This window comes from Chelonia mydas, chromosome 7 (assembly GCF_015237465.2).
Source record: "Chelonia mydas isolate rCheMyd1 chromosome 7, rCheMyd1.pri.v2, whole genome shotgun sequence".
NCBI classification, from domain to species: domain Eukaryota; kingdom Metazoa; phylum Chordata; order Testudines; family Cheloniidae; genus Chelonia; species Chelonia mydas.
Window position 1 is genome coordinate 2,034,211 of NC_057853.1, and position 15,835 is coordinate 2,050,045.

The 15,835-nt window shown below is 46.9% G+C and overlaps 1 protein-coding gene across 4 annotated transcripts in view; it reads right to left on the minus strand.

Annotated features, from left to right (window-relative positions):
- FAM3D (FAM3 metabolism regulating signaling molecule D) overlaps positions 1–14,695 on the minus strand; it is a 31,046-nt gene extending 16,351 nt beyond the window's left edge. The window contains exons 1-3 of one of the 4 annotated variants that reach the window (XM_037905773.2): positions 13,646–14,695; positions 12,785–12,925; positions 949–1,018 (exon numbers count right to left, since the gene is read on the minus strand). In XM_037905773.2, coding sequence (XP_037761701.1) covers positions 949–961 — 13 coding nt within the window. In that variant the 5' untranslated portion in view covers positions 962–1,018; positions 12,785–12,925; positions 13,646–14,695. Of the gene's footprint in view, positions 1–948; positions 1,019–2,087; positions 2,207–12,784; positions 12,926–13,645 lie in introns of those variants that run through there. The other 3 variants (XM_043550757.1, XM_037905774.2, XM_043550756.1) reach the window with 3 other exon arrangements.
- Between the last annotated feature and the right edge of the window lie 1,140 nt (positions 14,696–15,835).

The window sequence follows — 15,835 nt, forward strand, 5'->3', positions numbered from 1 at the left end:
CCTGCATGTAGCAAGAGATTGAGTGGGGAGAGCACGAGACTGGGAGTCACGTTCTGCCACTGGCCCACTGTGCGACTCTGGGCAAGCCGCTTGGCCTCCCTGTGCCTCAGTTTCCCATTCTTACATACAAATAATATGGGCCTCATGGGGCTTAGCCCGAGTTACTGGGGCTGGGTTCGATGCGCTGGGTGGAGCTGCTGGTTTGTGCTATGCGGGAGGTCAGTCTAGAGCAGTGCTTCTCAAGCTATCGGATGTGGGGGACTGGCAATTTTTCCCCAATGTGCGCACAGACCAGCAGCTGATGGCTCGCGGACCGGCACCGGTCCGCGGACCACCACTTTGAGTAGCACTGGTCTAGATCATCATAATGTTTCTTCTGGCCTTAAAAATCTTTGGCTCTATTAATGAATGTTTCTATAGCGCTTTGAGGTCTGTGGGCAAAAGATGCTACATAACTGCAAAGCATCTCTGAGGTGTTCAAAAGCCATGTAAATCCAAGTCCTTCTTGAGTTCCCAGAGCTGGGAGCCTCCTGACTTCCCCACCTAGTGACTAGCTGCCGTTGAACAGCTGTTAATGTAAATCTGATTGGTGTTTGGTTTTAAAGCAACGGTCAATGGAGCACAATGCTCTTTCCCTGCCTTGGAAACATGATTGGAGAAAACATTTATATTGCATGTGAATGGCTCTTATGGAACCAAGAACCTCTCCACAGTCATCTCTTCCCCAGGCTGGAGGGATTTCACTGGAAAAAAGACAATAGGCTGAACTGTATAAAAGTTCTTCAGAAAAAGGCAGCATGCTTATTGACACGTCGATCCTTTCCTACCACTCTGGCTGGACGCGGTAATTTAGAGGTCTTCATGCGAATGAGAAACAGGCCCAAAGAATAGGAACAAAGAGCATTTTTTATAATCATTATAAAAGACAAATATCCTCTCGCCTCTTACCTGTCAACCTCATTGTAGCGCTCAGGTACAGTGGAATCTGGGCTGTAATCAAAGATCACAGGTCAACCTGCTGAAACAGAAAAAATATCTTGAAATGTAACTGTCCTCCAGCAAACCCAGGTAAGCGGTAGATTAAAGAGCTTACTTGCTGCGTAATGCTGCTAGAGCACCATAGAAGTATCCCATTTTACATATTTATCCCCAGACTGGATTCAGCTGCCATGGCTCTTGTACAGCTAGTACAAGTCATTTTTACAATTCTCAGAATTTTTATAATTTTGCGTCCAATTGTATGAGACCAGCAGACATCGTTTTAAACTTACTTCATTTTTAAGACCACCATTGGCTACTCACCACTTACTCTTTGGACCCACCAGTAATGTTTTACGTTCTACTTCAAAATGGATCAATTTTTTTTTCTATCTGTTGCCGATTATAATAAGAATAATGAGTTCTGAAATTACTTGAAAATTGGATAGCACATTCTTTATTACAGAATATTTCAAATCATAGTTTTGTTGCATTTCATAGCTGGATAATGCAAAGCACATTTCTAATCCTAAAGCGTGCTAAGCACCAGGTGGGGACATGGCAAGGCTTGACCCTGACAGGTTAGGGAAAGTTTATTGTCACAAATCAATACCGTCAAAGAAACCACAGTATCTGAATACCTGAAAACAGTAACAAGCAAATGTTACATGCTCATATAGATCTCCATTCTTTGCATCACCTATTTGATACTTTTTTTTGGCTACACACCTGAAATGGGAATTATAACTGTAACAGTTATTAAAATTCATTAGGATAATTTCTAATGTAAATAAAGACACAGGACCAAATTCGATTCTTACTTGCCCTGGGGTGGCACCAGAAGTCTGCCAAGCACTTTGGATTTACAGTGGAGTAAGATCAGCATTTGTTCCACAGGATGAGAGTTTATCTAGCCTTACTGAGACATAATCCCATTGACTTTTCTGGGAGTTTTGCCTACATAGGGACAGAGCATGGACTATCCGTCTACTCTTATAAGCCCTCACTACCATTCTCTTTGAGCACCTTCAGGCCACAATGAATCGGACTGTCTGACCAAATCTAACCCCTTAGCAGTGGTAAAAGGAAGCGGGAAAGGGGACATTTACCTCCTGTGCTGCTGCCTATCCCCAGGCTGCTGCTTCTGATCTGACACACACACTGCAGGTGACTGTGGAGGACGGATCCCTTACCGCAGTTCCTGCTTTACCACTTGTGATTGCTCTGGAGCTGGGAGGCTAATTTTAACGGCTCAACACACGCCCCCAGCTCTGCTTAGTTCAGCCTTAAAGGAGCAAATGCTACTTTTGTTAGCTCTTCCTTGGAAAATTTCACACCCGAGCAGTGCTGGGTTCGGTGCCTCCTGCCTGTCGGGCACAGAACGAACGCTGCTGCCAGGCTGCGGTGGAAGGAGAGTGCATTTTGCTTTTATGTAAAGATGGAAGAAAACAGATCCTTCCCTCGAGTCTCTCCCTTTTCTCCACTGACCCTCCCATAACCAGATTGACAGGTCATGTAATCACTGGGCCAAAGAGTTAATGGCAAACCATCTCCCGGATCTTTCTTTTCCTGCTCAGACTCGGACAATAGTTCCGTAGTTGTGCAAGGGCTGAGTGTCACCTCAGTCCTCAGGCTGGTACTGCCAGTGTCTCCAGCCCCGCAAAGTGGGTGTGGAGGGGCATGGCCTGGCCCCTCTCTCTGCACCCCACAGAGGGGCATGCGTGCCCTGACTGCAAGCCGGTGAGCCCCCAGAGACGCTGTGGCTCCTTGAAGCTCGTTGCCCCTCTGGCCTCCAGCTGGGCGGATGCAGCTCCGCTGCCCCCCTCCCAAAGTGGCTGAGCACCTACAAGCGCCATCCAGCCCTCAGAGCATGTAGGACATGATTCTGCTTGCATCCCAAAGTGCTTTTTTAAGAGCTGGTGGTGCCTCCCAGAAACCAGCCTGTCCAGGACTCCACCCCAGGGGCCTTTGCTGCATTCCTGCAGGAGATCAGTGCGGGGCTGGAGTGCCCCACCAATGCACAATCAGATCCCAGAGAAGGAACTTACATCTTGCCCAGGGAGAGTGGAGATGAGCTGGAGGGAAAGATATGCCCTGCCTTATTGGCCCAGCAGGTCTGCCAAAGCCAGCAATGAACTCAGACCGCCCGGCCAGCCGAGTGCCTTACCCATAAGACCCTGCATTTAGGATGGGCAAGTTCTTATACTCTTAGCAAATTATTGCCCCTTCTCCCCAAGTCTGTGCTAAGCCAAAGGGTTTCAACCAGATTACAAGGCTGTACTGGTTTTACTTTTACTTGATGCGAATATTGAAGTATGCCAAGGAAGAGTTAATGACCCCGGGCTTACCAGCCCAAGCCATGATGTGGGATAAAAGATTGGCCTTCTTTTCCTTAGCTGCATTTTAAAGGAGCTCCAAAGCTTGCTCTCTGTGTGGTTGCTTCACATCTAGGTTTATTATTAACACAATAAATAGTTGCTAAGCAATGTATTGCCAGTTAGCAGCATCGTGGGTTTTTCTGACCCCAGAAAATCTTATTTACAGGAGATAATATTCTGGCAGTTAATTTATTCCAGTGAAATATTGTTCATGCCCCAGCCACTGACCTTGACTGTATGAATCAAGGAAAACAGGGGCCAAAGTCAATTTTTTTTCCTTTTCAGCCAGTATTGAGGTTGTAGGTATTTCTCTGGGTTGGCGTGAAAGTAAGAGACACATTCCTCTCTACAGCGTCAACGTCCAAGGAAAGAAAAAGTAGGAAACTCCATCCTGACTTGTTTTACTGGAGTCCTGTTATAATGTGAGAAACTAAGAAACTGGAGAACTGCCCCCATAGATCCATCTCTGATTCCCAGTAAAGGCTAGACAGTGGAGACTGAAGGGACTTTGCCAGATTTTAGCTGGCTGCCTATTCTTAGCATGTCCACAAGATGATCCCTTAGCTGCGGTCCAGCCATTTAGGACCATTTACCATCAGGGGTTCTCAAACTTCATTGCACTGTAACCCCCTTCGGACAACAGAAACACTACACAACCCCAGGAGGGGGGACCGAAGCCTGAGCCTGCCCGAGTCCCACCATGCCAGGTGGGGGGGGTTGAAGCCGAAGCCCGAGCTCCATTGGTCCCAGGCGGTGGGGCATGGGCTTCGGCCTGGGCCCCAGCAAGTCTCATGTCAGCCCTGGTGACCCCATTAAAATTGGGTCACGACTCACAGTTTGAGAGCCCCTGATGCAGAACCTCCTGCATCTTACAGGCAACAAAACTGCAGCCAGTGCTTCCTGCCTCCAGCCCAGCAACGCGGGCTTGAACTAGAGCATAGAGATGTCTGAGCCGGATGCTGGAGAATTTGGAATAGAATGACAAAGAACAATTCCTCAGGTTCCTGCTGGAACTGCCGTTCGCTGACCAAAGGTCAGATTGCTGAAAGCCTGAAACAAACGTCTCAGCCTGTCTTCCGCACCGCTATTAACATCTGTGCACTTTCACCCAGCCACTTATCCGGGATCTCGAGCTCCAAGGGCCAAGACTTAACCTCACGAATAGTCCTGCCTTTCACAGGGAGCTGCACTGATTTCAAACGCACCCAGGAGCTGGCTGAGTCAAGCCCTTTGGGCGAAGCGTAGGGGACTTGCAAATGGACAGCTCTAAGGATATCAATGGCAACCACCGTATGTGCGGGGGAGTTACCAGACCAGCCCCTCTCCAGAATGGCTCCGTTCGTGGGAGTCCGCCTGCTCTGTCTGCCAGCGGCGATAAACTCGCGCACATGAGAAGAGAGCCAGGCCCGCACTGCAGCCACAGCCAGGCCAGGAAGAAGAAGAGGGGGTTATGGGGCAGGAGCATCAGCCCGAGCTGCCCAGCTCCTCTCCTGGCTTGGAGACTCCATCCATTGCTCTGGCACTGGGCCCAGCTCTCTGCAGGTCACTGGGCCGGTGGCTCTTTGCTGAGGGGCCAGTGGACACCGAGGACTCCCCTGCACTGCAGCCTCAGGCCCAGCACGGCAGCGGCTATTTGTCAGCCAGCCGAACAAGGTCCCTGGCAAGCACATCCTCAGGCTGTAGCGGCTGCGACTCCCTCCTGCTGTGCCTGGGGCAAAGGCATGAGAAAGGAGGAGACCTGCAGCCTCCACCTTCTTGTGGCACCACCATGCACAGCAGAGGTCCCAGGCACGCAGGAGAACGAGACTGGCCGAGAGTCACAGGAATAGCACCTAGGCCTGGCGACTGCTACGGGCACCATGAACGGCCAGACCTGCTCTGCAGGGCCTCCGCCTCCTTCCGTCTCTGCTGCGGCGCCTCGCTCTCCCCCGACTCCAATTCAGACGAGTCTGGGAACACAGCGTGCGCTTCCTCCACCTTCAGCCTTTCCGAGCTCTGGGCTCCCACCCTGCCCAGCCCCGAGTGCAACACCCAGGACTGAGTCACCAGAACTCCGTGCTCTGTCAGGAGGAGCATGAAGCCAGGGAGTCAGATGGGGGCGGGGGGTGGGTGCTCCACCCTCCCAGAGCACTGCCAGATTTCGGGCCATGCAGCTTTTTCTGGGATGATGTGAGGGAGGGGGTGTTAGGATATAGATATTCAGGCCTGTCTGCAAAGGCCTGTACTTTAAGAATTTAGGTGTATTCTTATCACTTGGCTAGTTAGAGGTATAAAAGAAAGAATCAAAATCACTGTCTGCCAGTGTAAGGTCTTTCTCTCACTGTGACAGTCTGAGGCCCTGTGCTTAGGCTGGTTTCAGAGTAACAGCCGTGTTAGTCTGGATTCGCAAAAAGAAAAGGAGTACTTGTGGCACCTTAGAGACTAACCAGTTTATTTGAGCATGAGCTTTCGTGAGCTACAGCTCACTTCATTGCTATGCATCCGATGAAGTGAGCTGTAGCTCACGAAAGCTCATGCTCAAATAAACTGGTTAGTCTCTAAGGTGCCACAAGTACTCCTTTTCTTTTTACGAATACAGACTAACACGGCTGTTACTCTGAAACCTGTCTTACGTCTTTATAGATGTAGTTATGAAATCCCCACTTCTGTATTGTTTTGTCATTATAGTTCCCACTTTGCTGTTGTTTATTGGCATGGTCTCTGTCTGGTTCTGTGATTGTTTCTGTCTGCTGTATAATTAATTTTGCTGGGTGTAAACTAATTAAGGTGGTGGGATATAATTGCAAAAAGAAAAAGATGCATCCGATGAAGTGAGCTGTAGCTCATGAAAGCTTATGCTCAAATAAATTGGTTAGTCTCTAAGGTGCCACAAGTTCTCCTTTTCTTTTTGCGAATACAGACTAACACGGCTGTTACTCTGAAACCTGGGATATAATTGGTTAGCTAATCATGTTACAATATGTTAGGATTGGTTAGTTAAATTTCAGTAGAATGATTGGTTAAGGTATAGCTAAGAATATTACTATATAAATTAGGGGCAAACAGGAAGTAAGTTAGGATTCGAAAATAAGGAAAAAGAAACTTGTATTTAAGCTTGCTGGAAGTTCACCCCAATAAACATCAAATTGTTTGCACCTTTGGACTTCGGGTATTGTTGCTCTCTGTTCATGCGAGAAGGACCAGGGAAGTGGGAGAGTGAAGGAATAAGCTCTCTAACAGGGGGATCTCCATGAGCAGATCCTGTGGAGATTTCCTCTCCCTGCTGTGAGTATTGCCATAAGCCAGGAGGCTGCTGGCACCACAAACATAAAACAGGGGATGGAGCCTTGAAAATCCATGTGCTTGTTTTCACACCACTATCCCTAGCAATGAAAGAAACCAGGAAAGGGAGATACAGAAAATATAAGGATGTAGGATGGAAGGGACCTCCTGGGCCATCAAGTTCAATTCCCTGCTGTCACAGGCAATCTCCTCCCATCATCCTCTTCATAAAATTATCAAGCTCCATCTTCAAACGAATTAGGAATTCAGTCAGGGGAAGGAGTGTTTCCAAGAAGGCTTTTTTCCCAGCATTTCCCCTTTGCACTGGCAGCGGCTTCATGCCCAACACAACCCCATTCTAACTGGCCCCAAATCCCACCTTAACAGGAAGAGAACCACTCCCAGGAAGGCTCTTGCAAAATAATCTACAGAACCAATTGCTTCCTCCCCTTGCCCAGCTTTTATCCATCACACAATGTGTATTCATCTGTACTCTTGTTGATTTTGCTGCAGGGTATGCAGAGAGATAAATGGCATATAAGCCAATAAACAATACACCTTTCAGCAAGTCATTTACTTGTTTGTGCCGTTTGTCTCTGATGTAACCCCAAATGAAACTCATTGGATCAAATATGCCCCTAATGAAATCCCCAGCACTTCACTGCAATATCCCAGGGATCATTTCATCCCACTATTTCTGTGATGTTCCCTTTTAATTGTGTGGATTGATTTTGGAAGATCCACTGAAAAGCAATGGAAGAGGAAGCAACTAGCCAGAGAGAGAGCAGAAAGGAGGAAGTTGTGGAAGACAGTGGGGGGTGAAATGTACAGATTGTTTGGCTCAACAATTAAAACCCTTTCCAAGAACAAATCGATTTCTTAATAAACATTATCCAGGCAACACTTTTCCTCCTTTACAGGACCCCTGTCAAATACTAACATTAAAGGAAATTCTCTACCTGTTAGATCTTGGATCTTTCCAAGATATTGTTTGCAGCAGTCAGTCCTTAGGAGAGAAATTTCATGAAATGCACATATTCTTAGAGAGGGCTTCAGAGATTCAGTACTTTCCAGTTTATGAATGTTCACATTCTCCTCTCAATAGTGGAGGAAAACTCAGGTTAGTTTCCCAAGGAAAACACTGCTCTCTCTTTTTTCCTTTTCATTTCACTGCTGCACTTTTCTCTCTCTCCTGGCAGGCTGATGACCTCAGCTCAGCCACCTGGTTTCAGATACATGCTCACATACACACTCGTGGCAATAGACATTTCTAGCTATTGAGCTGACCAAAACATGGAAGTTGAGGATTTTCCCTTCAAAGAGATCAAAAGAAAAGTAGCACAGACAAAAGACAGACCTACATCCTGAATTGTCTCTCATGTTCGCTATGCAGCTTTGGAAAAAAATTAGGCCAGCCCCTCAACTGATGTAAATCAGCAATGCTTCATTGATTTTAATGCAGCCGTGCCAATTCCCCCCTGCTGAGGATCCGACACCGTGCCTTCTAGCTGAACAGATAGATACAATTTGCTTTGAAACGATCATTGTTTTGTTCAGAGCATTTGCAAAATGTATTTGTTTTGACTTCAAAAATACCGGGCAGTTCAGAGAAGCAGGCAGATGAGTGAGCCTGAGTTCATGCCTTAGCTGTGTATTTAAGACGAGGCAGCATCTTCCCCAGCAGTCCCCCTCCAGCATTAGTATCACTGTTCTCTGGGAGGATGTTCAGGGTGGTCAGTTTAAACCTTTTTCCTTCTTGCAAGTCAAGGAGGGGAGATGCAGTCCTGCTTGGCAGAAGTGTGGAAAACCCCGGCTGACAAATGGGTCTCTAAGGAGACTTCCTGGCCCAGTCAATCCCAGGCTCTTTTGAGTTGTAGAACGCCGAGAAGGTGAAATACTGACATTTATAAGGCAAAACTTAACCAAATGCATCAAAACTAATTTGATAAGAGGACTGGGGCTGGATTGTTTTATGACAGGGAATAAATGTACTTTTACCCGTGAAAAGGGTAGGGGCGAATGTGATTAGCTGGGCTAGTCCATAGGCAAATGCTACCTGCGAGATGGCTTTTTTTCTTTTCTTTTCTTTTTTTTTTTTTTTTTACTGTTCAACTCATACAAATATTCGGCCAAAGGCTTACTGTTGTCAGTCATTTGAAGAATTCAAAGCTGTTGTAGGAAAATAGTTACTCAGTGATAAGTTGTCAGGGTTAAAGGCTTCCCCTGGATCTTTAGTTCAGAGCCAAACAGCTAGATCCACAGCGGGTGTAAATCAGCACAGCCCTAGCTGAAGTCAATGGAGCAGTGCCTGCCAGTCCTGCTGAGCATCTGGCCCAGAGCTGGGATAGGGTCTGGAAGCCCACTGCACTCTCTGTGGCTTTCCCGGAGTAAGGGGCAGGCAGCGTGAAGGCCCCTGGAGGTGGCAAGGGTGAAGGCTCAGGGGCCACCAGGGTCAACACCACACAGATGATGGCCTGGCTCCGTCCCTGCGCACTGCACAGTGCAGTTTTAGGTTGGCCCTACCCTTCTCTCCTCTCTTAGTTGTTGTGGGCTGGTCCTGAAGGGTGAGGCTGATGAGTGAGGGAATTCCTGCCCCTCTAGAGCAGGGCACGGGTACTAACGTGCCCCAAGAGGTGCAGGTGCCTCTGGTGCATTTGCGGCTTGAACGTGGCAGGAACCCTTCCTGCTGTGGGGCAGCCCCGTTTACCAGAGCTATTCTAAATACGCCTCTTCCCAGGAACTCGCCTGGATGGGCTAGGTCCCAGCCCCTCCTCACCTGGCTTAGAACCCTGCTCATCCTGGTGCCCGCTGCGCTGGAGAACTGCTCACTGGGAGACTCGCGTTGGACAATGCATCTGGGACCCACTGTTCCCTATGGTGGTGACGGGCCCATTGAGGGAATGGAGCACCGGCCATGGCTTCCAATACCACCTGCTCTGCTGGGTTCTCTCTGTGCTGGGTCCAGTTCCTCCGTCCTGCTGTTCCTCTCTGACCCTGATGTGGCTGGTCAGCTGGTTCAGGGAAGAAGGGGTTGGCAGACAAGGCCTAATGGGATCGCCTACAAGTGACAGGACTCAACAGAAGGTCTGCCAGGCCCCACTAGACAACTATCCCCAGCTCCACGCACTGGGCTAGATCTTGAATTCCACTGACTGCAGCTGGAGCTATGCGATTCCCAGCCGCTGAGAATCTGGCCTATTGTCTTATTATCCTTGATTTTCAGCCTTTTGTCCAGTTTCAGTGCCCATCACAGAGTCAATATCCAAACCACCATGAACTCAGCCTCACAGTGAGTTTCATCAAGCTCTGCAGCAGGGCCTGGAGGTAAAGTAAAACTACGTCAGTCCCTCTGGCACTGTCCCAGAGCTCAGCGGGATTCACAAAAGGACTGGACATTTCTATGGATAGCAAGAATACCCAGAATTAGAATGGTACATGCTAAAAAACCCTCCCGCGTCAGGGATCAGACATGAAATCTGACGCTCCAAGCATAAACCAGCCACTAATTACTGGGGCTTGGGAGAGAATTTTCCCTGGCAGCAGATTTCTCCCAGAGCTGCCTGCTGCAGGGTTCTTGCACCTTCCTGTGAAGCAGCTAGTGCTGGCCTCCATCAGAGACCATCTACCAGCCGAGGCGATCCTTGGCTCTGACCCAGTCTGGCAGCTGATGTGTTCCTATGGCACCCCGCACCCACCTTCCAGGATCTGCCCTGAGTTTATCAGGCTCGGAGATAAAGCAGGAGGCAGGTCAATAGGAAGAACCTGTTCTACCGCAATCTCCAGCACAGCCACCACACCGGGTAAGAAAACAAATCTCAAAGAGCAACGAACACTGTGAGCGCAATAAAAAGGAGGAAATGAAGAGGTGGGAAACCAAGGCAAATAGAGAGATAAAGGAACCTGACGCACAGTGTCAGTAAACTGCAGCTGGCTCTCATACCTGATAGCTCCATGTTTAATAACATGAGCTTTCGTGAGCTACAGCTCACTTCATCGGACGCATACTGTGGAAAATACAGAAGATGTTCTTATACACACAAACCATGAAAAATGGGTGTTTATCACTACACAAGGTTTTCTCTCCCCCCACCCCACTCTCCTGCTGGTAATAGCTTATCTAAAGTGACCACTCTCCTTACAATGTGTATGATAATCAAGTTGGCCATTTCCAGCACAAATCCAGGTTTTCTCCCCACCTCCCCGGAAATGGAAATGCTGGAAATGGCCCAACTTGATTATCATACACATTGTAAGGAGAGTGATCGCTTTAGATAAGCTATTACCAGCAGGAGAGTGGGGTGGGGGAGAGAAAACCTTTTGCAGTGGTAAACACCCATTTTTCATGGTTTGTATGTATAAGAACATCTTCTGTATTTTCCACAGTATGCATCCGATGAAGTGAGCTGTAGCTCACGAAAGCTTAGGCTCAAATAAATTGGTTAGTCTCTAAGGTGCCACAAGTCCTCCTTTTCTTTTTACGAATACAGACTAACACGGCTGTTACTCTGAAACCTGTTTAATAACCTTGCCCGTTGTCTGGGCCATGAGATACACTGTGCTGTGACGGCACTGAGCACTTGGATCAATGGGACAGGCAGCTGAGGGTCCAGGGCACCCTAGATAGCTGCATATTCTGGAAGGGCCATGAAGATTGTGAGTAAAGAGCAGCAGACAGCAGGGTGGTGGTTACAAAGATGCAGGGCCAGACTGCTGGGGGTTGTGCTGGGACCTTCCCCTCCCTGGCACCAGTTAGAGCAGTCTCAGAGGTCCTCTCATTCATGCCCAGGTGCCTGTGGCCTCCAGGCTCAGATCAGCCAGAGAGCAGCGGCTTTGCCACCTGCCTCCCACCCCTGTGGTGTAAGGGGCATGGCGGGGGTAAGCATGCGTGGGGAGTGGCATGGCGGAGGGCGACTGTGCTACATTTATGCTCCACTGTGATGAGTCCAGAGATTCATCGATTCCCAGGCCAGGCGGGACCATTGTGATCATCTCCTCAGACCTCCTGCATCGCACAGGCCAGAGACCGGCCTCCCCCGTAAGCCCTAGAGTCGACCTGTTCGAAACATTCCCAATCCTGATTGAAACTTTGCCAGTGATGGAGAATCCACCACGACCCTTGGGAAACAGTTCCAGTGGTTAATTGTCGTCACTGTTAATAACGTACACCTTATTTTTCCAGTCTGAATTTGTCTAGTTTCAACTTCCAGTCATTGGATCACGCGAGACCTTTCTCTGCAAGACTGAAGAACCCATTGCAGATACTTATAAACTGGGATCAAGTCACTTCTTAACTGTCTCTTCGCTAAATAGATTGAGCTACTGGAGTCTATCATTATAAGGCAGGTTTTCTAATCCTTTAATCATTCTCATGGCTCTTCTTTGGACTCTGTCCAATTTATCTACAGCCTTTGTGAATTGTGAACTCCAGAACTGGACACAGTATTCCAACAGTGGCTGCAGCAGTGCCAAATACCCAGGTACAATAACCTCTCTACTCCTATTGAAGAGTCCTGTGTTTCTGCATCCAGGGATCCCACAGCCCTTTGGCCCCTGCATTGCAAATGGAGTTTATGTTCAGCTGATTATCCCTAAGTCTTTTTCACAGTCACTGCTTTCCTGGGTAGAATCCCCCACTGTGTAAGTACAGCTGCGTTCTTTGTTCCACTAAGGACCCAGAGTCCATGGTACAAGTCGCCCAGACTCTCAGCAGGGCCAAACCTGGCTCTCAGACGGAAGGAGCTGGACCTGGCTCCCCGATGTTCCTGCAAACCTGGCTGAGCTGTGCACCAGAGCAGAGGAGAACCAAACCCAACAGCCGACGTTGGCAATCCTCGTTTTTAATAACATTCCTGGTGAGAACTGCTTACACCGGGGATGAATTTAAAATCAGCTAAAAAAGATAATAAAACATGTGGCTGCACTGGACCCAAAGCCTCCCTCTACAGCACATTGGAGTCATATCAGCATTAAAGAGTCCGCGGTGAAGCCTTGCACAGATCTACAGTTTACAGACCTATTTGCTTTATTTACAGCTCAGGTCAGTTCAGCTCTGGGTTTTTTGAACAAGAATATTAAAAGATTTCTCTTGTAAGACAGTGAAGAGTTCATTATTAGCCAGCCTGAGTGCTAAACATGATCTGCACTAAACCTGATCATTACATGGGTACCTTGTCTTCTTCGACTCCTCGAATTGGTTGTTTCTCTTTGCCTGTTTCCTTGTCATGTGCTGAAATTGTAAGCTGTCTGTTCCATGTGTGTACAGGGTGTAGTTCTGTGGAGGTCTGATCCGAGAACGATCTCTTCAGGCGCTATCAAAAAACAACCAATCAATACTCAACTGGCCCTTAGACTAGCCATAAACATTACATTTTAATTAGCCACAGCATTTGGCACTGGTACTAAAAAAATCCTGTTTCTTTCAGAAATACTTCTAGTGATATTCTGATATTAGTAAACAATAAAGACATTTGGCACAGAACACACATCAGACAACAGGTTCTATCTCCAGTTAGTCAATGGACATGCAGAAACTGAAATGGCTCAGGGCTTTAAAACTAACTTTTGCCACAAACAGTGTTGTACAAGTAACCCTGGCTGGAAAATTTTCCTTTGGAAAACCAGATACATAGAAATAAAGAAGGGTAAGAACAGAGAGAGGAGTGGAAAGAAGAAAACCTGTCCCCAGGTTATAGACTGTAAAAGTACACCAGCTAATCCGATTTCTCTCTCAGCTTCCCCATATTATAAGAAGGGATAATACATAAGGGATGATAAATAAGGGAAAATAAATAAATACGCAGTCCCAAACGGTTGCTGCTAGCTGTGTTTTATTTTACATTGAGCTACTGAAATCACCCTTGCTTGAGCCAGATTTAATTGTAAAAAACATCTACAATGGTCACCAAAACAAAGGACAAAAATCTATTATTTTAGTTATACTGTACTTAAAAAACCCCTCTTTCTGGGCATTTTTCCAGCAACTTAAAGGTATCAGAGCTCTTTTGTGGCCTTAATTCAAATGTACATACCAGGGAAACCGTCCGACAGGTCTCTTTACTCTCTGAAGGCTGCGTTCCAAATGGGGTATTGTCAGAGAGAGGACAGGACACCTTCTGACTAACGCTTGTAAGTCCAGTGATCCACTGGGTTGAGTCCATGGTACAGCCCATCCCCTCTGTGAATCACCACAAACACTTTCCGTGTGCATTGTGCTGCTGGTCTAGTAAATGTTAAATCAACTACACACAGCTCAGCGGATCAGAACAAACCACAAGAACAAGGAAGTCTGTGTGGTTATTCACATGGTAGCTCAGGTTTGCACTGACAAAAGTGTCCGTGTGCACACAAAGGGATCAGTCATAATTATCTTGCTCAAATGTTGCTAATTCATTTGTTTAGTTCATTTCCTCCTTTTGGCCTTTTATTCATACTTAGCTGTTCTCTACCCCATTTCTTTCTCAACATATAAACCCAGGAAGATGTATGACCTATCCCAGAATCTCATGTGCCTCTTTACTGCTCAGTTTTAAAGTAGTTCACGTAGCAATTGCAACAGATGATAGGTATGATCACGTACTTGCCGTTACATAAATATTACTACTGAAGTCATTGGGCTACTTGCCTACGTAAAACTTCGCAGGGTCAGGCCCCAGATTACAGCAGAGAAATAAAGCAATATTTTCTCTGTGAGACACTCAGTGACTTTATAATGTGGTTGAACCACTGTTCAAGTTGGGGCTAAGTTAGTGTGAGGGGCTGGTCTAATTTACACCATTGTCCACCCTCTGAGCTTGGCCCCCCCCGTGCCGGGAGCACTTGTGGAGTTTGTTACATAGGAAATAAGAGGTGCCAGGGGAGCAAACAATGTCAAAGGGACAGCTGACGCAGCATTCAAGTCTGATGCAGCTGTTGGGGAAAAAACTGAATATCAAGGCCGCAAAATAAAAAGCACCTCAAAATACAACAGGCAAACCAACCAGGTCTTTTTTTACTGATTTAGAAGCATGATATTAGACTTTGAGCAAAATAGTCCCCCTGAATTAAGCGCTGGAATAAATTGCCTAGGGAGGTTGTGGAATCTCCAACACTGGAGATTTTTAAGAGCACGTTAGACAAACACCTGTCAGGGATTGTCTAGATAATACTTAGTCCTGCCTTGAGTGCAGGGGGCTGGACTAGATGACCTCTCGAGTCCCTTTCCAGTCCTATGATTCTATGAAGACGCTGGGTGGAAAAGATAATAAAATACTGACATTAAGGTCAGGTCATATTGTTCCCATAACTCTCCTATTTTGATGTAATAGCAATTAAAGGTTCTGATGATCCACATACACTGAACAATGACATCAAAACATAAAGGAAATTTCTGAATGGCAGAAAATAAGGGCTATGTTTAATGCTGATGTAATGCTAATGATTTATAACAACATAGCCTGGAGCACAAAAAACAAATTATGAAAGTTTGGGGTGAATGTACAAGTGGTATGCGTCACGCTACGTAAGGTTGACTGGAGGAAATCTAATGACTGTGTAATATGGAAAGAAATAAGAACCCAAGGAAGCAAGGCCCAAGTCAGGGAAATAGCAGATGAGAGACTGCAGGAGAACACCAGCTCGGAGGCCAGAGACCATCTTGACGTTCAGGAGAACTTCCCAGTCCCCCAGAACTCGGTTACTTGAGCTCCTACCTGTTCCGTCTTATTTGTTTATTGTCTATCGTATTATGTCATCAGAAACTATAAGGGACAATAATTCTGTCTGAACATTTATGAATAAAGGTGTAAATTGACCAAGCCTAGATTGGGTGGCCTCATGATGCAGTTTCCAACCTTACACAGTTGTGTAAAAAAGATACTGTGGGCATCATGGACAGCGTGTCAGCCTTACTTTGGACTTTGTTACCGTTCCTTCTTTTGTGCCACTTTTCATCTTAGTCGAACATCATTTGGTGTCTTTATTTACAGAAATCTGTAAGAAAAGAAGGAAAGTGTCCTTGGATGGTTATAAAATAGATAAGCTGGATTCTGCTCTCATTGAGAATGGTGTAAATCTGGAGTAAACCCATTTGCTGGCCTGAGTGATGCTGAATGTACACAGGTGTAACTGAGAGCAGAATCTAGCCTGCTATCTTCACGTGAAACGGTACGGTTTGTCTTGGGCCAGCACCTATTTCTCCAGAAGACATAATGCTTCCAACGGAGCCCAGAGTTAACAGCAAA